This window comes from Balaenoptera borealis (genome assembly GCF_965194805.1).
Source record: "Balaenoptera borealis genome assembly, chromosome: 9".
NCBI lineage: Eukaryota > Metazoa > Chordata > Mammalia > Artiodactyla > Balaenopteridae > Balaenoptera > Balaenoptera borealis.
In genome coordinates, this window is record NC_138873.1 from 31,963,174 (window position 1) to 31,987,613 (window position 24,440).

Sequence of the window (24,440 nt, forward strand, 5' to 3'; positions counted from 1 at the left end):
AGAGCAAACAATGATGAACAACAGAATAAATGAAATTAAAAATTCTCTAGAAGAAATCAGTGGCAGAATAACTGAGGCAGAAAAATGGATAACTGACCTGGGAGATAAAATAGTGGAAATAACTACCATAGAGCAGAACAATGAAAAAACAATGAAGAGAATTGAGGACAGGCTCAGAGACGTCTGGGACAAAATTAAATGAACCAACATTTGAATTATAGGGGTCCCAGAATAAGAAGAGAAAAAGAAAAGGTCTTAGAAAATACTGAAGAGATTATCATTGAAAACTTCCCTAACATGGGAAAAGAAATACTCAAGTCCAGGAAGCACAGAGAGTCCCATACAGGATAAGTCCAAGGAGAAACACACCAAGACACATACTAATCAAACTATCAAAAATTGTAAAATACAAAGAAAAAATATTAAAAGCAGAAAGCGAAAAGCAACAAATAACATACAAGGGAATCCTCATAAGGTAAACAGCTGATCTTTCAGCAGAAACTCTTCAAGCCAGAAGGGAGTGACAGGACATATTTAAAGTGATGAAAGGGAAAAACCTACAACCAAGATTACTCTACCCAGCAAGGATCTCATTCAGATTCGATGGAGAAATTAAAACCTTTACAGACAAGCAAAAGCTAAGAGACTTCAGCACCACCAAACCAGCTTTACAACAAATGCTAAAGGAACTTCTCTAGGCCGTAATACAAGAGAAGAAAGACCTACAAAACAATTAAGAAAATGGTAATAGGAACATACATATCGATAACTACCTTAAATGTAAATGGATTAAATGCTCCAACCAAAAGACGTAGACTGGCTGAATGGATACAAAAACAAGACCTGTATATATGCTGTCTACAAGAGACCCACTTCAGACCTAGGGCCACATATCGACTGAAAGTGAGGGGATGGAAAAAGATTCCATGCAAATGGAAATCAAAAGAAAGCTGGAGTAGCAATTCTCCTATCAGACAAAATAGACTTTAAAATAAAGACTATTACAAGAGACAAAGAGGGACACTACATAATGATCAAAGGATCAATCCAAGAAGAAGATATAACAATTGTAAATATTTATGCACCTAACATAGGAGCACCTCAATATATAAGGCAAATGCTAACAGCCATAAAAGGGGAAATCAACAGTAACACAACAACAGTAGGGGACCTTAACACCGCACTTTCACCAATGGACACATCATCCAAAATGAAAATAAATAAGGAAACCCAAGCTTTAAAAGACACATTAGACAAGATGGATTTAATTGATATTTATAGGACATTCCATCCAAAAACAACAGAATACACTTTCCTCTCAAGTGCTCATGCAGCATTCTCCAGGATAGACCATATCTTGGGTTACATATCAAGCCTTGGTAAATTTAAGAAAATTGAGATCGTATCAAGTATCTTTTCTGACCACAATGCTATGAGACTAGATATCAATTACAGGAAAAAATCTGTAAGAAATACAAACACGTGGAGGCTAAACAATACACTACTTAATAACCAAGAGATCACTGAAGAAATCAAAGAGGAAATCAAAAAATACCTAGAAACGAATGACAGTGAAAACACGACGACCCAAAACCTATGGGATGCAGCAAAAGCAGTTCTAAGAGGGAAGTTTATAGCAATACAATCCTACCTCAAGAAACAAGAAAAATCTCAAATAAACAATCTAACCTTACACCTAAAGGAACCAGAGAAAGAAGAACAAAAAAACCCCAAAGTTAGCAGAAGGAAAGAAATCATAAAGATCAGATCAGAAATAAATGTGACAGAAATGAAGGAAACAATAGCAAAGATCAATAAAACTAAAAGCTGGTTCTTTGAGAAGATAAACAAAATTGATAAACCATTAGTCAGACTCATCAAGAAAAAAGGGAGAAGACTCAAATCAACAGAATTAGAAATGAAAAAGGAGAAGTAACAACTGACACTGCAGAAATACAAAGGATCATGAGAGATTACTACAAGCAACTCTATGCCAATAAAATGGACAACCTGGAAGAAATGGAGAAGTTCTTAGAAAAGCACAACCTTCCGAGACTGAACCAGGGAGAAATAGAAAATATAAACAAACCAATCACAAGCACTGAAATTGAAACTGTGATTAAAAATCTTACAACAGGGCTTCCCTGGTGGTGCAGTGGTTAAGAATCTGGCTGCCAATGCAGGGACATGGGTTCGAGCCCTGGTCCAGGAAGATCCCACATGGTGCAGAGCAGTGAAGCCTGTGTGCCACAGCTACTGAGCCTGTGCTCTAGAGCCTGCGAGCCACAACTACTGAGCTCACATGCCACAAGTGCTGAAGCCTGCAGGCCTAGAGCCTGTGCTCTGCAACAAGGGAAACCACTGCAATGAGAAGCCCGCGCAACACAACGAAGAGTAGCCCCCACTCACCGCAACTAGAGAAAGCCCGCACACAGCAACAAAGACCCAATGCAGCCAAAAATAAATTAAAAAAAAAAAATCTTCCAGCAAACAAAAGCTCAGGACCAGATGGCTTCACAGGCGAATTCTATCAGACATTTACAGAAGAGCTAACACATATCTTTCTCAAACTCTTCCAAAATATAGTAGAGGGAGGAACACTCCCAAACTCATTCTACGAGGCCACCATCACCCTGATACTAAAACCAGACAAAGATGTCACAAAAAAAGAAAACTACAGGCCAGTATCACTGATGAACATAGATGCGAAAATCCTCAACAAAATACTAGCAAACAGAATCCAACAGCACATTAAAAGAATCATACACCATGATCAAGTGGGGTTTATCCCAGGAATTCAAGGATTCTTCAATATATGCAAATCAATCAATGTGATATACCATATTAACAAATTGAAGGAGAAAAGCCATATGATCATCCATCTCAATTAATGCAGGAAAAGCTTTCGACAAAATTCAACACCCATTTATGATAAAAACCCTATAGAAAGTATGCATAGAGGGAACTTGCGTTAACATAATAACGGCCATATGTGACAAACCCACAGCCAACATCGCTGTCAATGATGAAAAACAAACTATTTCCACTAAGATCAGGAACAAGACAAGTTTGCCCACTCTCACCACTGTTATTCAACATAGTTTTGGAAGTTCTAGCCACAGCAATCAGAGACTAAAAGGAAATAAAAGGAATCCAAATCGGAAAAGAAGAAGTACAACTGTCACTTTGCAGCTGACATGACACTATACATAGAGAATCCTAAATATGTTACCAGAAAACTACTAGAGCTAATGAATGAATTTGGTAAAGTAGCAGGATACAAAATTAATGCACAGAAATCTCTTGCATTCCTATACACTAATGGTGAAAAATCTGAAAGAGAAATTAAGGAAACACTCCCGTTTACCATTGCAACAAAAAGAATAATATACCTAGGAATAAACCTACCTGAGGAGACAAAAGACCTGTATGCAGAAAACTAAAAGACACTGATGAAAGAAATTAAAGATGATACAAACAGATGGAGAGATATATCACGTTCTTGGATTGGAAGAATCAACATTGTGAAAATGACTCTACTACCCAAAGCAATCTACAGATTCAGTGTAATCCCTGTGAAACTACCAATGGCATTTTTTACAGAACCAGAACAAAAAATTTCACAATTTGTATGGAAACACAAAAGACCCCAAATAGCCAAAGCAATCTTGAGAAAGAAAATCGGACCTGGAGGAATCAGGCTCGCAGACTTCAGGCCATATTACAAAGCTACAGTAATCAAGACAGTATGGTACTGGCACAAAAACAGAAGTATAGATCAATGGAACAGGATAGAGCCTAGAGAAATCCACACACATGTGGTCACCTTATCTTTGATAAAGGAGGCAGGAATATACAAGGGAGAAAAGACAGCCACTTCAATAAGTGGTGCTGGGAGAATTGGACAGCTACATGTAAAAGAATGAAATTAGAACACTCCCTAACACCATACACAAAAATAAACTCAAAATGGATTAGAGACCTAAACGTAAGTGCAGACACTATAAAACTCTTAGAGGAAAATGTAGGGAGAACACTCTATGACATAAGTTACAGCAAGATTCTTTTTGACCCACCTCCTAGAGAAATGGAAATAAAGACAAAAATAAATGGGACCTAATGAAACTTAAAAGCTTTTGCACAGCGCAAAGGAATCCATAAACAAGACGAAAAGACAACCCTGAGAATGGGAGAAAATATTTGCAAATGAAGCAACTGACAAAAGATTAGTCTCCAAAACTTACAAGCAGCTCATGCAGCTCAATATCAAAAAAACAAACAACCCAATCCAAAACTGGGCAGAAGACCTAAACAGACATTTCTCCAAAGAAGATATACAGATTGCCAACAAACACATGAAAGGATGCTCAACATCACTAATCATGAAAGAAATGCAAATCAAAACTGCAATGAGCTATCACCTCACACTGGTCAGAATGGTCATCCTTAAAAAATCTACAAACAATAAATGCTGGGGAGTGTGTGGAGAAAATGGAACCCTCTTGCACTGTTGGTGGAAATGTAAATTGATACAGCCACTATGGAGAACAGTATGGAGGTTCCTTAAAAAACTAAAAATAGAACTACCACACAACCCAGCAGAGAGAAAACCATAATTCAAAAGGAGTCATGTACCACAATGTTCATTGCAGCTCTATTTACAGTAGCCAGGACATGGAAGTAACCTAAGTGTCCATCGACAGATGAATGGATAAGGAAGATGTGGCACATCCATTCAATGGTATGTTACTCAGCCATAAAAAAGAAATTGAGTTATTTGTAGTGAGGTGGATGGACCTAGAGACTGTCATACAGAGTGAAGTAGGTCAGAAAGAGCAAAACAAGTACTGTATGCTAACACTTATATATGGAATCTAAAAAAAATGGTTCTGAAGTACTTAGGGGCAGGACAGGAATAAAGACAGACGTAGAGAATGGACATGAGGACATGGGGAGGGGGAAAGATAAGCTGGGACCAAGTGAGAGAGTGGCATGGACGTATATACACTACCAAATGTAAAATAGATAGCTAGTGGGAAGTAGCCACATAGCACAGGGAGATCAGCTTGGTGCCTTGTGTCCACCTAGAGGGATGGGATAGGGAGGGTGGGAGGGAGACACAAGAGGGAGAAGATATGGGGATATATGTATATGTTTAGCTGATTGACTTTGTTATACAGCAGAAACTAACACACCATTGTAAAGCAATTATACTCCCAATTAAGATGTTAAAAAAAAAAAAAGGAGTAGAAGTTAAGAGTAAGCAGCATAGATGTGAAATAAAGTGCCTGAAGGAGAAAGATGAATATTGGGAGCTTGGAATAGGCTTCACAGAGGAGAATTTGGAGATTGGTCTAGAGGTCGGCTTTCAACAGTTGGAAATAAAGGTAGGAAAGAAATTTAGAGTATGCCTTGGCAAGTCAGTAGACCTTTTTATCTGGGACAGGCAGCTATGACAACTAATGAACCAGCTACATATACTGATATCTTAGGTGCACATTGTAAAGCAAAATATCTGTGTATTCTGCTTGGTTGACAAATGTGTGTTTGTAGTCCTTCCATGCACTAGAATTCAAGTTGTTTATAAAAAGTGAAAAGAATGATAATAGGAGAAAATTGCCTTCCTGGATAGAAATGTAGAGTACTAATGTTTATGTATATTGCAGGTAAGAATTCATCTCTTTGAAAGAGTGGTCCACAACCTTTTTGGCACCAGGGCCCAGTTTTGTGGAAGACAATTTTTCCACGAACAGGGTCGGGGAGGCAGGGGCAGATGGTTCAGGTGGTAACGCAAGCAATGGGGAGCGGCAGATGAAGCTTCGCTCCCTTGCCCGCTGATTACCTCCTGCTGTGCGGCCTGCAGTTGGGGATGCCTGCTTTAAAAGAAATTCAGGGAATCAGACTGAAAAGTTAGAGCAGTTAAGCTGTCTCCAACCTCAGTTTTCTTATTGTGAAATGAGATTAGATGAAATAACTGTGAAAGCTCTTTATAATGAGATTTAAAATCAATTATTATTTTAGAACAGCCCAGAAAGGTCCTGTGCTTTCAGCTGCCTTTTAGTGCATTCACGTAATGTGCCAAACATTTTATTAAGTACTTTAAATATACTTCATTCAATTCTCTGATCACCATCATAAGGTGAATATTTTTATTTTAAAGAGAGGAAACTGAGACAAAATGAAGTTAAATAACTTGCCTGAGGTTACACAGCTGTTAAGAGGTGGGGCTGGCGTTCAAATCTATGTTATTACCATTCTGCTGTGGTATGTTTCTAAGAAACTGTTGAGACTTGAAGATTATCATGAAAGGTGGTACATACCAGAATCTGGGAGAGGAGAAGGAACAATTTCACCTCGCATGACCCCATACATTTTTTTTTTGCCACACTGCATAGCATGTGGGATCTTGGTTCCCTGATCAGGGATCGAACCCGTGCCCCCTGCAGTGGAAGCGTGGAGTCCTAACCAGTGCCACCAGGGGGAATCCACCCCCCCACAAACACACACATATTTTTATGTACTTGCATTATGAGTTGTGTCTTGGTTCCTCTTCCCCAAATGATGAGAATTTTTATTTATGGAGTGAGTTGCGAACAGCATGAAGGCAAAAAAGAAGTTGTGAGCCACTGGGTCTTATTGCTGTCACAGAACACTCAGGCAAGTTTGATTACAGATTAATGCTTATAAAATGTAATAACTTGGTCCATTTAATGTATACTATTTAATATGCCTCCTGAGTATTTGATGTGTTTTCTTTATGAGATAAGAAGAAATGTACTATTTTGTTTGCCTTTTTGAATTAGCTTACAAGGCAGATCAGTTTTAGGTTTCTAAAGAATAACTTCTCTGGGTTTTCTGTTACAATTTTCTTTCTCTACTCCTTGTTATTCCCTGTCTCATGTTTCTTTCCTTCTTGTCTTGATGGCTTTATAATGTCTATTATTTTAAAATAATGCATGCCAAAATCTTTTGAATGTTAATGTGTGTAAATATTTAATGGAATAAAGTGATTGTAGGTTAATGGGTTTTATTTTATCTGGCTAGAAATCCATTGAGTTTTCTTAATTTGAGACTTTCAGCATTTATCAGCCATTACTCTTTTAACATTGCCTCTCCCTTATTCTGTTGTCTTCATGTAGAATTCTGGGGAGTTATATATAGACCCCTTCTTCTATCTTACATGTCTGTGAATTTCTTTCATAGTGTTCATCTGTCTGTGCTGTATTCTGGATAATTTTTTCAGATCTATCTTCCAGTTCACCAGTTTTCTCTTTAACTCTATCAAGCCCTGTCCATTTGGATTATAATTTAATTAGTATAGCTTTATTTCTAGATGTTCTAATTGGTTCTTTTAAGAATCTGCTTTTTGATAGTTGCTTTTTCCTTGATATTTTAAAATATTCATTTATTTCTTTCAGCATATAGAAACATACTAATTTTGTGTTCTGTACTTGGTAATTCCATTGTCTTCAGTCTCTGAATAACTGATTCTGATACCGTGTCTGATGGTCAATAATAGTAACTGGTTTCCTTGTGTGTTTTTGATTTTTTTGATTATGCTTGTTGGGATTTTATCTATGGGAATCATTTGCTTTAGCCAGACATTTGGGTACTCCAATCCTGGACCAGTTTAAACTGAATTCTCTCTTGTGTCAGTTTGGAATAAAAAAGATAATGTTATTAACAGTCTCCAAATCTGCTTGAGGACCATGTCATGGTAATTTTTCTCTCTCTCGTTTCTTGAGGTAGCGTCTGTAGATCAGTAATTTTGCTGTGGAATAAGTTAGTAAGTGTTGTATTAAAGAAAGATAGTAGTTTATTTAGCCCAATAATTTTGGTAAACATCAGGTTGAATGATGATAAACAAGTTTTTTTTATTTTCCCACCATAGAGCTTCTCAGGGTATCTTATATGCAAATAGGAGTTTTGATGCTCAGTAGTTGTGTACATTAGGCAGAATTTTCCTTGTCCCACTCTACTCCCTTTTTTGGGGATTTGGGTGTATATGTGAAGCATCTCATGGGACCAATGGGAACAACAGAGCATACTTTGGCAAATATAAGTCTGCCCCCGATACCCTTGGCTTCTGCATACTGCCTTCTCACTGGCTCTCCCTCTGTGTTTACACACTCTGTGGCTCTGTATGTATGAGTATGTGTGTGTACGAGTGTGTGTGTGTATATCTATCTTGTATTTAAACTCCCTGAAGGAAGATGTGGTTGTATCTGGTAATCTTTATCCCCAGAGTAAGACATTGTCGTTGGGTAGAGCTCTTATATCTCATAGGCCACTGGTCAGTGTTCTTTGGACAAGTTGGACCAGGTACCTAGTTCAGTCTAGAGGGGTAGACTCATAGGACTTTTTTTTCAGGGGGGGTAGGTTTCGTTTTTATTTTCTGTGTCTACCATTCTAATGTAAAGTTCCTGAGACCATATGTGTCTTATTTATGGTTCTTTCCTCAATGTCTTAACATAGGAACTGATATATATTAGATACAGAATTAGTATATGGGGAGCTTTTTAGCCTGGCAAGCCCTTGTGGTCACCTGAGAGTTCATTGTTCTGTAACCTCCAGTATCTTTTGAATAGAAACTGGTTCTGTCAGACTTTATAAACATCCAAAGTGAAAAAAGTAAGTTCTTTTGAATATGCTATTACTTTTTCTTAAAAGATCATTTCCTTGTTTAAGATTCATTTCAGATGCCACAGTCTTGGTGAAGCTATGATATTTCTTTTTTTTTTTTTTTTTTTTGGTAATTTAACTTTTTATTTAAAAATAAATTTAGGCTTACAGAAAAGTTGCATACACCCAAAGTTATGGTATTTCTCGGATGCTGTTACTATTCCATTCTTGGTGTTCCTTCATGCACTTTGTACGTGCATCTTTCAGTACACGCCTCATAGTATTGTTGCTTTTTTGTCTTCCCAGCCAGCCTTTGAGTTCATTGAGGGTGGAGATGCTGAATGGAAGCTTAAGTAATACGTGCATGTAGTTAAGATCTTATCAAGCATTTAAAATACCTATTTCCTGGAAAAGGGAAGGAGAGAATCATAGAGAGGCAGTCTGTGCATCTAGAAGATATTTTGGTGTTTGTTAGATGTGGGCTAATGAAAGACAGTTGGGAAGAGAATTCAGCTGTGATTGAGCGAGGCACTTGGTGTGGCACTTTGACATACACTCTCTTACTGGGTTAATTTGACCCTCACAGTGAGCTGTGAGAGAGCTGCGATCTCATCTTACAGTTAAGGAGACTAAGTGGTTCGCCCACGGTCACACTCGTCCAGTAATAGTAAACAGCTTACACAACGTCGAATGAGGGAGGGACTGAGTCTGACTGCAGCCCCATGCGGACGCGTCTTCCCTCTGCTGCCCAGCGGTACCAACACCAGATTGCGGTGGTGAGCTTTGCGGATGTTGTAATCTTTTAGGGGAATGCTGTCCATGAGAGCATGTTTCTATTTTTGAAATGGAAACCAGTGAGAACGTATGGTTTATTAATAAAAATTGACTGTAAGCCAATGTTAGAATGTGTTTTTCTCTTTGAACTGAGGTTTGTATGTATAGACATCAGTTGTTTTGACTATCCTTTTTATACCCTAATTGCAAATAGCATTACAACCAGATAAAATAGCATGAATCTCCTTCGACACTGTCACGTTTCTCCATGATTTCTACGGCTAATCAATTTCAGTAGTTAGCTTATTTGAGAGTAGTTGTCGTTTAGTCAGAGGTTTCCTAGAAGTAATAAGTTTGTTTGGAAACTATATCTGATTAAAGGCCAACTTCTTATATAAGCTTCCTTTGAGTTCTTAGTGTCTTTCTAAATAAGAAGATAATCTCTGCTTCATAGTAGTAGAATATCTTCTGTGACTCATTTATACCTCATTATAAATACATAGTGTGTGATGAACAAGTAGATAGATGTGGCAAGAGCTGTAATAGTTTTCTCCCTTTGTTATCTTAGATAAGGACACTTCCTAATTACAAAGTAGGCACTGAAATTATAACTATGGTCAGTCACTATGAGCCTGAGTGGGTAAATGTCACCTCATTTAAAAGAAGTATGTCACACAGAGTACACTGTAATATTGTATTTTTAGTTGATTCAACAGGCACCTATTACGCTGGGTAATTACTCACTGGAGATTGAGGAGTGAACAATGTTGTCGGAATTAATGTCAGAGAAAGCGAAGTCTATCTTGGATTATTGATTACCTTTGAAATATTCTTTGCTGTTGTTTGCAACCAAATCTCCTCACATCTACTCCAGGCTCTTAGGAAGAAGAGATAATGGATTTTACTGCACATTTAAGAAAGTAACAATCATGATATGAGTCACCTTCTCCTCATAAAGTTACTTTAAAATACTTCCAAACTCAGTCTTAATTATTTAGATTAATCATTGCATGCAGACCAGATAGTTTGAAATTCAGAACCTTTCATTTTAAAAGTTCAACACAAAATTTCATGTAAGTGAAGTTAGTCATTTTTCATGTTATAAAGCTCTCCAGCTTATAATAATAAGAGCCAATATTGGTTAAACCCTTACTATGTGCCACACACTGTTCTAAGCTCTCATTATGTATTATAACTCATTGAGTACTTACCACGTCCTCTGTGGTATATTCTGTTATCCCCATTTCACAGATGTACAAATTAAGGCAAATAGAAGTTAAGTGTCTTGTCCCTGGTCACATAGATTGTAAATAATGGAAAGGTATTTAAAACTTTGGTATTTGGAATGCAGAGCCCTGTACTCTTATTTACTACACTGTTATTTGCATGTACTTAAATATGTGGACACATAAACACATATCTGTTTTACATGTACTTAGTCATTTTTTGAATCTGTAGTGATGTGGCTAGCACATTTCTTGAAATGTTGAAATAATGTGTAACCTGTGTGGCATTCTCCCTTTTCCCTCTACTATTTAATGTAATTCTACCTTTTAATAAAAAAAGTTACTATAAAAAGTTTGATAATAAAAGTTGCAGATTCTCCTTCGCAGGTCCTTCAGGCATGGATTTCTTACCTGTGGTTCAACAAGAGGAGGAAGAAAAGGTTAGAGGAGAGAAACACACTCTTGAATTGAGTTTCTGTGAAGACTTTATCTTTTGAAACCCCTTATCAGAGTTGTCCTGATTTGAAATTGAAATGTCTTTTATATCTCGTTCCATTTTTAAAGATGTTTGTGTGGGAAACGTTCATTTTCACACACTGGATGAACTAACTAGTAGACATTTTGATAGTGTGAGGGCATTCATCTTGAAGATGAACAAGTCTGCTGGCTTGTTCCTTTCTCACTCTCAGTCCGGGGGTTGCTTATATCCACGCAGGGCAGGGAGGCGTGTGTCTAACCTGACTTTGCAGTTGGGGGTTCCCAGGGCCGTGCATCTTAGTTGGAGTCACCACTTTATGTTTTGCCATTGATTAAATAATGAGCTTTTCTTCTATGGCTGTCACAGGCTTTGTATCTCTGTTCATAGCAGCTTCTTCAATTAAAAAAAAAACACACACACAACAAAGCAAGGCAAAAATAGGTTAAATCCTTAGAGGCAGCTCATTTACTGTCTCAGTTCCTTTCCCTTCTATTTTTAAGATTTGTTCTACAGAGTGAATCATTCTTGAGAAAGAGTGTAGCTTGTATTGAAAAACATAATTTCTACTCTACAAATATCTTGGAACAAAAATCAAACCTAAGTGCTGATGGGATGAATCGTGTTAGGATACATTGAGGAATGGAGCTAAATGATTTTCCTGGGGAGAGTATACCTTGTAGACATGACATGAGCCATCTTGAGGAACTGAGGGAGGCAGCTTGGACATATTTTTGAACTATTTGAAAAACAAATAAGTGAACTCTTAGCATTTTACTGTTTTTAGTTTTTGAAATATTGACATGGAGTAACAGTAAAGCATAGAGGCTGATCGTGTTTTCGTTTTAGAATTTATGCTTTATGTGTGTGTTGGGGGAGTCTAAAGTGAAAAAGTTATGAATCACTTTTTGGTATTGTTATAAAAGAGGATTGGAATATAAATATTTCATATTAATTTATGCTAAATAATGTTATCTGATATGATGCCCTTGGTTTACAGTACTCATGGACTCATTAGTGCTTGAAAAGTAAAGATATTATTCTTTTTCCTCAGAAACGTGCTAAGGGACAAGTGTTATTTGACAGAGTGTGTGAACATCTCAATCTCTTGGAGAAGGACTACTTCGGACTTGTGTTTCAGGAGACTCCTGAGCAGAAAGTAAGTGAAGTTATTTCAAGTTTGTTTATATCATCTTAGAAAAATACTGTGGGTAACCTGTGTAAAATTCAGCTTTCAAATAACTTATTTTATGCTTTTACTATGACATATTTTATGTTCATTGGAGAAATTTGGAAAGATTGAAAACTTGTGTTTTCACGTATAACTTTTTGCTATTGTGTGTTTGTATGCTTTTCTACTTATATCGTAAGCAGACAGAATGGAATATCTTACACTACATTAATTGTTAGAAACTGAAAGAACTGGTTTTAAAATTTTTATGTTGAATTTTTAGCTCTTGAATTCCCCTGTATTCTAGGAATTAAGCTTGTCTGAAAAGCAGGCATATTGGAAGAAATGTCAAGGGAATCCATTTGTACTTGTCTGGAGAGAGTGTTTGCCTTGCTGAACAGATTAGTGGTTGTGTGGGGTGAAGGTGTTCCTTGCCCTGTGGTGTGGGTTATTGGGGGCAAAAAGAAAGGCAGGGCCCCGCCTGACTCAGGTGGTAGACTCAGGCCCCGCCTGACTAGGAGGGCCAAAATCAAGGTGCCAGCCAATTCAGTGTCTGGTGAGGGCCCCCTTCCTGGCTCGTGGACAGGGCCTTCTCATGGTGTCCTCACATGGTGGAAGGAGCAAGAGAGCTCTCCAAAGCCTCTTTTATAAGGCCACTAATCCCATTCATGTGGGCTCCACCTGCATGACCTAATCACCCCCAAAGGCCCCAACTCCAAATACTATCACGTTGGGGATTAACTTTCAGCATGTGAATTTTGGGGCAGGACCCAAACATTCAGTCTCTAGCACTTTCCTCTTTGTTGAGGAAGAACTGCTCCTTTTCTATTTCACTTTCTGAGTATTGGGACTTAACTCTGGAGAAGAAGATACTAAGTACAGGAGTGAAGAGTGAAGGTTTGTTCCAGGGTTACACCTAAAGTGAAGCCCTTTTAAGTCTGTTAGATGGTGGCTGTGGGCAGACTCACTGTGATCGTTCTGTCTGAGGATGCACAGAGAGAGCACTTGGTCACAGTGCACTTTCCAGCACCTAACGTTCACGTCACAGTCAGTTGGTAGATGGATATAGGCTGTAAATTTTATTTGCCTGCATGCCATCATTATTTGTATTTATACGTCCTGGTAATGAAATATAAGGTACTAAGAGTGATAATTATATATAAATTAAATTTTCTCAACTTACTTAGTTTGAAATCTTTGACTCCTAATTTGTGGTTTAATTCTACATTTAAACTAAAGACAATTAAATTGCATGCCTGCCTGCTGAATAGTGTGTGAGCATTCTCATTAGAACTCTGTTTAGAGTACTTTTCTTAGAAGTAATTACATATTAGACATTCGGCTAAATAAACTAGGTGCTCTTTTTAGACTTTAAATTATATAAGGTAGTCTTGATAATGTTTCCAACCATGTGCCCTTCTGTTGGCCCTCAGAGCTGCAAAAGAGAAAGTGATGGAAATTTGGCTGTCATTACCCACTTTTTCTGAGATTACATTTTGGTACATTCACAGGAGCATTTAATCTTTTTAAAAAAGGAAGACCATCTAATATGTTGTAGAATATGTAGAATAACATGTTCTGTTAGTAGAAATAGGATATGCTACATTAAGACATACGGTATTTCTGGAACAGTAGATTGCGTGAGAAAGTGGCGTTTAGATAGAAGGATTCACTATTTTTTATTTTGCTGACTCTTATGTGTCTAATCTATATCTTTCACTTGAATCTCAGACTCATATACTTCACTGCCTACTGGACACTACACTCAGTTGTCTTAAAGCAAACGCGTCATCTTCCTCTTAAACTTCATTTGTTCCCTGAAGAGTGGGGAGAGGTTCCTTCTACTTTTTATACCTCTTTTCATTGCCTATCAGTCAACAAGTTCTGTCTCTTCTACCTGCTAACATCCCTCTTTTGGTTCTCTTTGTCCACAGTTCTTGCTTTGGTTTAGGCTCCTGTCATCTCTTGCTTTGAATATTTTATTAGCCTCCTAACTGGTCTAACTGTCCAGTCTCAGGCCTCTGTGATCATTCTTCACCTTGCTGCTAGATCGAACTCTCGAGAAGGCATATCCCATCTTGGCACTCATTGGCTTCAAACCATTTAATGGATACAATCTAACCCTCTTAGTGTGAATTACAGTCTTGGTCCTGTGACTTGCGTCTACTTCTTTACCTTCATTTCTCAGTAACCTCTCACATACAGTCCATATTGAACTCACTCCAAATTTCTCTCCTAAGAGGAGCTTTGCCAGTCCATACTCTATCTGCTTGAACATACTATCCCTTACATTTGGAATATCCTTCTCATTTTTTTTGGTATCTGAATGTCTACTCTCCCTTAAGATCCAACTTAGGTATCCTACTCTATGAGATTTTCCTTGACTGTTTTCCACCACCATCCCTCCCGCCCCCAACTCGAGGATTGAGTTGACAGTTCAGTCATCTAGACATTTAGCACAAACCTTATTTGTTTATCAGTCTTTCTCCCCATTGCTCTAGGAACTTCTTGAGGGTAGAGGCCTCCTTACCTTTTATCTGTGTAACATCTGTATATCTAGACATTATCAAATATTTTAAATATGCTACCTGTGTGCCATCTCACACCCATTAAGATGGCCACTATAAAAAAACAAAACAAAAAACCCAGAAAATAACAAATGTTGCCGAGGATGTGAAAAAATTGGAATCCCTGTGCACTGGTGATGGGAAGGTAGTATGGTGCAGCTATTAGGAAAACAGTATAGAGGTTACTCAAAAAATTATAAATAGAATTACCAAGTGATCTAGCAATCTTACTTCTGGGTATATATCCAAAAGAATTGAAAGCAGGATCTTGAAGAGACATTTGCATACCTGTGTTCATTGCAGCATTACTCACAATAGCCAAGAGATAGAAGCAACCCAGATGTTTCTTGATGGATGAATTGGATAAACAAAATGTGGCATATACAAGGTATGGTGAATGGAATGTTATTGAGCCTTAAAGAAGGAAATCTTGTTCATCCTATAACATGGATGAACCTAGAGGATATTATATTGAGTGAAGTTAATCACAAAAAGACAAGTACTGTATGAGTCCCTTATATGAGGTATCCCTAGTCAAACCCATGGAAACAAAGTAAAATGGTGATTACCTGGGAGTGGGGGGAGGAGAAAATGGGAAGTTGTTGTTCAATAGGTATAGAGTTTGTTTTGCAAAATGAAGAAGTTCTAGAATCTGTTGCACAACAATGTGATATAGTTAGCGCTACTGAACTGTACACTAACAGTTGGTTAAGAGGGTAAATTTTTTTGGTACGTGTTTTTTACCACAATTAAAAAAAATACGACCTGTGTGCAAACCAGTGTACTTCTGCAACTCTAGCAGTAAATCATTAAGACATAGACCCTGCCTTCATGGATGTCCCCACTTAATCCTAGTTGAGAAGACAGAGTAAAAAAACCTGAATTACACAGTTACTAAATTTTGATTACTGTTCTACAGGAAAGATTCAGGTTATTAACGGGGAAGACTTCTTAGGAGAGAATGATGCTTAAGGAGAGATCTGAAGTGTGAGTGGGCTTTGGGCGAAGGGACATGGGAAGCACACATACAGGGCCCTGGGCAGGAATAGCTGTCCGCTTGCTAAATGGAAAGACATCTGTTGTGGTTAATGGGGGGAGACTGGGTGTTGATAAGGGGTCAGATTATGCAGGGCTATCTAGGCTATATGTCTATATTTCCAGGCTTGGGAGATCTCCTTTATCCTAAGAAAAATGATTAGTCATTGATAGGCTGACACAGTGATGTAAGACAACCAGTCTAGCCTTTAAAAAGGTCTGAGAGAGGGAATATGAGCAGGACTGCTCACCCAAAGCACAAAAGTAGCCTCAGTTGAGGTTGTGGTAGTGAAGGTAGACGAGCCAATGATTTAGGAGAGATGTGGATTGCTGTTGACAGTCCGGCTGAGATTGGAGATCATAAAACTGTGATGGCAGCAGAATACACTGGTGTGTGCTTCTCTAATTGCTCTCTGCACCCTGGGTATAACAGTGGAGAAATGGGGTATTAAAGGGGAGTTGGCTATGTTCATGGTAGTTATGGTAAGAGGGCAAAAGATTGAGAAAACTGGAGATCCTGATGCACAGGTTATCAAGCTGATTATTCATAGGATCACAGGAACATAACTGAAGCTGAAATGGGCTGATAGGCTGGGAGAAAATGGCTGGGACCAAGGGATGAAAGTCCAAAGAAGTCGACGGGCAGGTACAGTGAGAATAACTGGCTAGAAGACTTAGGAGAGGAAATGATTGCATCTGAGAATGGAACAGTGACATCTACTGAGGTGGAGACCTCTGTGTGGTGACACAACTGAGTGTTCAGCTATGAAAAGGGATGGCTGAGGTCAAGGAGAGGCTAAGGTCATTAGGGCAGAGACTATTAAGGTTAAGTTTGGAGGGGTTCTCCATAAGGTTCTCATCGACAAAAAAGCTAATAGTAAACAGGGAACTCATAATTCCTTATTTTACTCTTTAGTTCCTCTTACAAAATTCGAGATGAAAGTGCTCACAAAATTAGGCGCACACTTATCTAGGCTTTAACTATAGAACAGTGGGAGAATAAACAGCGGGGTGTCCTTTCTGAAATACTCACTTTTCAGGAAATCAGTGCTTACATGTGATTGGCAGTATATTTAATCATTCATATATAATCTGATTTGCCTTTGCAACTTTTGTGTTGTATATATTTTGTTTTATTCCTTCTTGCTTATGTAGACAAAATCCAGTCCTCAAGACGTCTGGGCTAAAGAACTCTTACTTTTCAAATATAGATTTGTATCATGTCCTTTTCTTTTTCCATAGAAACTTATTACTATCGCACCAACTCAACTCATGCAATTTCAACAATAGGATACTATAGGAAATAGGATTTAAACTGCTTTTTAAAATGCTGAATATTATCTATATTTATGGACGTTTTCAGTCATTGATCATTTCAACGTATTGCAATGTAAAGCCATGGTTATTTGTATGAAGATTTTCCATGGAAAGGAATATCTCATCTTATTTTAGTGTAGTGCTGTGTCTCTCATGGTTGGAAGCCTTCCACTTTACTCTTGAGTATGAGAATCTATCATTATTAGTGTTAGAACTTTTTAATGTCTGTAGAGAACTCATGTAAACTTTACTATGGAAAATTTCGTTAGAAATATGTGAAATCAAGCAACCTGTTATTCTTTTATACACAGAATTCCCCGTCCATATAGTTCTTGTATTCATGTCTAAATGGAACCATCATTAAGGATTTTGGACTATCTTTAAAGGGAAAATATTGTCTTGAATTTTTGATGTTAACAGAGTTTGGCCTCTAGACCAGGGTTTTTAATGTCATTTTGCTTCAAGTCATATTGAAAGGGGAGCTCGTTTGAAGTGTAGTTGATATCCACAGCTAACTTTATGAAAATTGATAAACGCATTTCTCTGATGGCCAGACCATTTCCTCCCCCAGAAACTAGAACTAAAAACTCCCGTATTAAACTGTTTGTCACATATAAACTATTCTTCAATAAAATTCTATATTCAATCCAGTTACACCTTATAATACCGCAGACAGGTGTTGGAATCATGTTCTCCCAGATGCATAGTGAATGTTTCACTGTAACAGAGGGCCTGTAAGGTTTCTGCCAACACCAACGTGATGGCAGTGTTCTTAGACTTAATTTAGACAGAGGTATAATAAAGGGGATCTGCTTCAGTGCTCTAAATTCTTAAAGGAAAATGCAGATTTTAGACAAAATTATTCTTTGCTTTTAACATTTGGTAATAGGGTGTGTGTTGGATTAAGTTTAATTTCTCTCACCTGGCAAAATTGACAAGCACCAATTTTGAAGGCATGGCTAGGCATTTGGAAAAACTTCTAACTCTGGGGTCTTAGCATCTACCCTGAAGGAGAATTAGGTGAGATAGATATTTTTGGGAGGGAGGGAATTAGAAGATAGATTTTGTGACTGCATCTTGAGCTGTTTTCTATATCTAGTGTGGCCAGTGGCCCCAGACAGGCAGCTGGCTGCATGTTCAGACTGCTGATGAGATGCTGCCGGTCGATGGGCCTGAGTGCTCATGTTTGCCAGGTGAAAGTGGTTAGCACTTCTGTGGAATAAAAAGACTGTGGCTCTTGACATTATTTGATACAGCTGTTCAGTGTGATGGGGAGGAAGCAGTCACCTGCTAGGGCTTTCTGCAGGAGGTCGTCAACAATTAGAATATTTAACCAGTGAAGGCTGGAGGTCTTCCTGACAAGCCAGTTAAAGGACTTGAAAAATGTCTCTCTACATTTGACTTCCGTTAAAGACAGGAATTTCTACACAAAAAGAAAGCTCTGGTTCTACTACTCAAATGGTGGTGCAGGGCCCAGCAGCACTGTCACTCAGAAGCTTGTTAGCAGTGAGGAATTCCGGGTCCTCACCCTGGACTTACTGACTTGTAATCTGCATTTTAACTAGAGCTTCAGGTAATTCACATATACCTTTAGGCTTGAGAAGCACTGATCGAGGGGATAAATACTCTTTTGAGGTGGCAGAGAGAGTTATAGGAGTTTGGGATGTCAAGAAAGCCAAGAAAGTAGGGGCCCTAATAACCCAAGTGGCTCGGGGTGGCAGGGTGTTCTGGTACTCATAGCCTCTTAGGTGGGAGTGAGGCTGTTTGCAGTCAGCCTGGACATTTGGACCATATAGTCTCTGAGCTTTTTTCTAACACCAACATCCTATGAATATAAATAGAGTGATTCATCATCAAGCTTTTATATTTTTCTAGATGTTTCTGTTGTTGGAAGATAATTGAGAATCACCTTTATTTAACACTTTTTCTGAGAACCAGTAAAATATTATAGGGAAATACCGGAAGACTTGGTGTTAACCAAGACTGTTCCGCCCTCAGATTTGCAGTGGGTAAGAGAGCAGGATTAAGGAGCTTCTCTAATTAACTGACAGAAAGACTTAAGTGTGAAAAAAAAAAAATGTGTATAGCTGTTTGCTGCTTAGTTAAAAATTTTTTCTCTAACCTTCCAAGGCAGGTTTTTGGTTTTAACTTTTTCTTTGTGCCTAGATTCCTTTAACAGTCTGGTGAATTCTGTGGGCTGCTTCTCAGAACAGTGTTTGAAATGTATGATTATAAAAAACAGGCCTATGAAGGAAGCCAATAAATAACATTCTCAACATATTAATTTAAAAAATTGGGATAAATTCATCATTAATACCTAATCCCTACTGTGATTTCAAAATATTGATTAGCATAAATGATATTTTAAGATCTGCAACTACTATAATGTGCTGTGGAAATAGATTTGATTCCTATGAGTGACAAAGCTAAAGGCACTGCTGATATTAGCCAGGTTTTTTTTGTTTTTCCCCCTACATTCATAATTAATAGTAATGTTAAATTTCAGCTGAAGGTTAATGAAGATAAAGATGTAACATTTCCCCCCCCCAGCTGATTCACAGACTCTTGATTTCATGTTCTAAGGTGATTTAATAACACTGACATTCTAGGACCACATTTTAATTTTAATTTACTTTTGTTGGAAGCCTGTGATAGGATTCTCTAGGGAGAAGGGGTCTGATTTTTAATCTCATCTGGCCCATGACTACAGTGCGTGTATTTTTTGAATCCAGAGTCTGATTTATTAACTTTTTGTGGGTAGAAGTAGTCACATAAATATTAACTTCTTTAATATATGTAATATATCTCCTTTGGAAATAAAAAATTATGTGAAGAAGGGATATATACTGAAAGGTGATAGAACAATTTAATTTTATCATTGCCAAAAAACATTTACCATTAAAGGCACTAGGTAAAGTCCATTGCATGTGTACTTACTCTTCAGGAAGCATTTGAATGAATGTTTGAAGAGAACAACCCCATGGGGTAGATGATATGATCTTCATCTTGAAGTTGAGGAAACCGAGGCTTAAAGAAGACAGGGAATGAGCCCAAGGTCACAGAGTTGGTGGAAAGCCAGAATTTGACTCCATGTAGTTCTGATTCCAAAGTCTATGTATGTGGCAGCCAAATCTTAAAAAAATGGGAATGGTGCACTATAATCTGTCATGGTGTGTGTGAGTGTGTGCATTTATGTCATTCTCTGATGGCTTTTTCCATCTTTTTGCATCTGCTTCTTGATCCACCCAGCACTCCTCAAGTGTCAGAACCAAGAAATTCTTTTTTATTATTTATCTGTTAAAAAGAGTTTTATGTCTACTATTTACTTATAATTGATAATGCAGATAATAGACTGATATTTCTTTTAAAAGTCATGTTAAGGCATTTTTGGTATTTTTACTTATGAATTTATGACACTAGGCAATAAAATTGTATCCCACTCATGATCTAAGTGCTCATTGGAGCTAATTATTCAAATAAAAATAAACCTAAGACAAATAATATAACCTGTGGTCTTTTAAATTGATCACAGCATGGGAAGGGAGGAGACAAGCAGTGGGCCACCAGCCAACAGGTATTAATTTAGTACTTACACTGGTTGCGTAGAACTGCCAAGTCCTGTGAAGGATGTGCAGGGGATAATGGTCTATCCTGGCCTTGCAATGACCTCCGTACTCCTGGGTGGGGATGGAGTTCACAGTGTGGAAGTGGGTGTGGTTAGCAGATGGGTACCAAAGGGCAAACCAGGTCGGTGGATGCAACAAGTCCTCTCTGCTGCCGCTGTTTGATCATATCGGGTAAACTCTGCCCACTCAGTTTTTGGATGGGCTCTGAAATAAAGAGAATACGCCGCTTTGGTCTTAATATTGTGCCTGGCAATGTTGTGGAAAGTGGCCCGAGAATGACAGCGAGTCTGAATGTGGTTGGCTGGCGCACAGAAACTTATTACTCATACTCCTGGGTCTGCAGAGCCAGACTGACTCTCTGCGTGCTGTGCAGAAACTGTCGGGTGACTTGTACGAGGCTTTGGTGCTTCATGTGAGAATGGACGGTGCCGGTGGCTGGGACACAGGGTTACTCCTTGGGGTTACAGAAGATGAGGCTGCTTCCACCCTCTTCCTCCGAGAACAGAGAGGTCTTTTCTTTTCTTTTTTTTTTTTTGCTGTTCTGTGAGAGACGTCTATACCAATTGTCACACAGTGAAACTGGGGATTTGGAAGGGTGTGTCTAGGCCTTTAATAAGACCAGTAGTTTCCCCTCCCCTCTCTTCTTTCTTCTGTGCTCATGTTGTGAGGGATTTTTTTCCTTTTCAGTTTGGCACGAGTTGTGTCTGATTCAGTTTTTCTTGCTGTGGTTGTTACTTCCTTGGACGAAATACCACAACACTTTTGACTCTCCTTCCCTCTCCGCCAGCCGCTCCCCTGTCTGGGCCAGAGGCTGAACGATGCGTTTTTCTCATCCTTGTGCCTCATGATAGCCCGCCACTTGGGAGCCAGCTGCTGCGTGGACAGCTGCTGCGGGGCCGGGAAGCTGAATGCCAGGCTCTCTTCTCGGGGGAGAAGTAGAGCTGCTCCTTGACGCAGCACTGGAGGTACCGTGAGAGGGTCCCATTGGCCCTGCACATCAGTGGGCCATGCAGCTGGGCCACCAGCGCTATGAAACTTAGACCAAGCTCTGGTAACTCTTTGTTGAGAGGGTTGAATATAGCCAGTGTTAGAACAGGGCCATGCACACCTTGGATCCTTGCTGCCCTGAGTATAAGCCCTGAATGGTACAGTAAGACCCGTGGTGGGGGGGGGGGGGCGGTCTGTGCAGCTTTGCTTTCAAAGCATCCTGTTGTTACTACTTCTTAATAGTGTGTAACTTAATGTTCCGTTGTACCCATTCAACATATTGTTAAGATAGTAGGTTATAATTTTCTATGTAGCAGTAAACATTTTAATTGTTTGCTTTACGTATCTGAATAAAATTCTGTTTAAACACAGATGTTATAATACATGATTTGGGATGCTTTTAGAATGAATGAAACTTATTTATTCTAAAGCCAATTATTTGAGTCAGTTTAATATACCTCAAAAATGTAATTGTTCTATTAGTGAAGATAAAGTGAACTTTAATAATGACTTGAGGGTAAGGTAGGGGAAGTATAAAAAAAACATATAGCATATACATAAACACACACACATATGCAAATTTTTTTTTATTGGATACATCTTTTGCCTGTAGCTTTAAAAAACAAATATTTAATGTCCTTAGAGGGTTTGAACCTAGTAGTTCAAATTTGGTCTTTTTCGCTTTAAGATATTATAGTGGTTTCCTAGAATCTTTTTTAACTTTCTCAAAGGGTGGAAATAAAGGAAAAGTGAAAGGGAGTTCCTTATGATTGTGACTTTCAACTTGGAATGAAGTTTTAAAAGGATGTTTAAATCTTCCAGGAAGGAAAATACTGGCTCCAATCTGACAGTACTTCTCCATGGCGTTGTACAGTTGCAGGCAAAAACAAAGTTTAAGGAGGAATTGGCTTTAGGAGTTGAGATAATTGTGTTTGATGGGGGTATGTGTACTTTTAACCAATAGTTTCCAATTCACATTTTATCCATGAATAAGAGCCAATTATTGTCCTTGACTGAACTCTCATTTCAGTGTCCACAGGGGCTGTTTGCTGGCAGTACTACTATAGAATAAAGACTAGATGCAGATGTATTACGTCTCGTCATTTGGGTAGATGTTTGATTTCACATCCAAGAAAATGAGGCCCAAGAGACCCCCCCTTAAAGTGTTTTAATATTTTATTTATAACACACACACAAACACGCATTCAAAAACAAATCAGTGCTGAGCCCAGTGGAATGCTACTAGTAGCTGTTTGCATAGGACTTCGTTAAAATGTTTACGCTTCAATAAGTACGTGAACTGTAAACTGTTCCATTTTGGACTCTGGACTATTTCCTATGGGTTAATTAACCTTTTTTTTCTCCCCCTGCAGAACTGGCTAGATCCCGCAAAAGAAATAAAGAGACAGCTGCGAAGTGAGTATTAAATCATCATACTTTGAAGTTATCAAGTTAATCTTTACATCTATGTTTTTCTATCTTTACTAAAATTCACAGGAATGTAAACTAGAATAAGATAGTGATAGAATGATCAGCTCTATTTTGCATTCATATCATGTAGGAAGTTGAGACTCAACAATGTTTCTGTAGAATCATGACTGTTTATTTTGGTCGTGGCTTAGGGACTCCTCTACTGGTCAAGAGGTTATAGACTCCTCTTCTTAAATATTCCCTCACAGTGTCTACCACTGCGAAGCAACACCTGATCTTTATCTCTGGGGAAAAGTATGAGAAGCTGCTTTTCTGTAACTTTCCCTTTTTATATGAAATGTACCCAAGAGAGCCCTGTTACTCTTGCTTTGTCTACTTGATTTTGGCTGTGTGTCCAATTAGTTTAATTAGTAAGCATACCTCTGGCTCCAGAGGCACATGGATGCACTGTTTCTGGATGTCCTGGAGTGAGGGTTTGAGGAGTGAAGGGCATGCAAAATGATCCTTCAGGTCCTCTGAGGTGTTTGCCTTCTCTCCTCCTGTGGCCATGTTTTGTGCCCTGAGTCTGGGTTTGTTCTTAGTTCTGCTTGTCCCTTTCTTCCATTTCCCCTTTTGTTCTTACTGTCGTCTCCCTTAGTGACTTATGTGTCCCACTCTATCTAACCAGCTTCAGTTCCCTCCTGTGGCTGGTTTTGTGATATCTGCATCATGAATCATTATCACCTCAGAGCAATCTCTGATAGGGGATCTGGCTACTTAATTTACTTCAGGGTCTGTGAATGACTTAAGCAGAAAAGGGAGGGAGCCACAAACAGCTGGACTGTTTAGACAAGAGAACAAAATTCTTACCAGCCCTTTGGACGGTGGGCCCCAGAGCTGTCCAGGGAGAAGCCATTTCCCTGAGCGCCAGCCTGCAGGACGCTCTTTGCACTGTTGGTTTCATTTCCCTACTTGTTTATTATTCCCAGCGTCAAAACACTGGAACACATCTATGCTTTTCCCTTCTGTTCCTTTCTGTCTACCTTCCGTCTCATTTTCAGTGCTCCACATTTGTTTTCTTTATTTCTTTTTCTTTCTCTCTCAAATTATTAATACTTTTGGGAGTTTTCCTATCATTTCTTTCCTTCTCTACTCTCCTTTTTTTTTACTGAGTGTATACCTTATTTTTCCAATTTCCTCTCCTTGTAGACTCATCTTTCTTTTCATTTT

The 24,440-nt window shown here is 38.5% G+C and overlaps 1 protein-coding gene across 24 annotated transcripts in view; it reads left to right on the forward strand.

Moving 5' to 3' along the window:
• EPB41L2 (erythrocyte membrane protein band 4.1 like 2) overlaps positions 1 to 24,440 on the forward strand; it is a 213,622-nt gene that overhangs the window by 120,930 nt on the left and 68,252 nt on the right. For all 24 annotated transcript variants that reach the window (XR_014248769.1, XM_082406340.1, XM_082406346.1 and 21 more), the window contains 2 exons: positions 12,152 to 12,256; positions 23,174 to 23,216. Coding sequence is in view for 23 of the 24 variants with exons in the window: in XM_082406340.1 (XP_082262466.1) it covers positions 12,152 to 12,256; positions 23,174 to 23,216 (148 nt within the window). In the remaining variant the exon portion in view is untranslated. The remainder of the gene's footprint in view (positions 1 to 12,151; positions 12,257 to 23,173; positions 23,217 to 24,440) is intronic.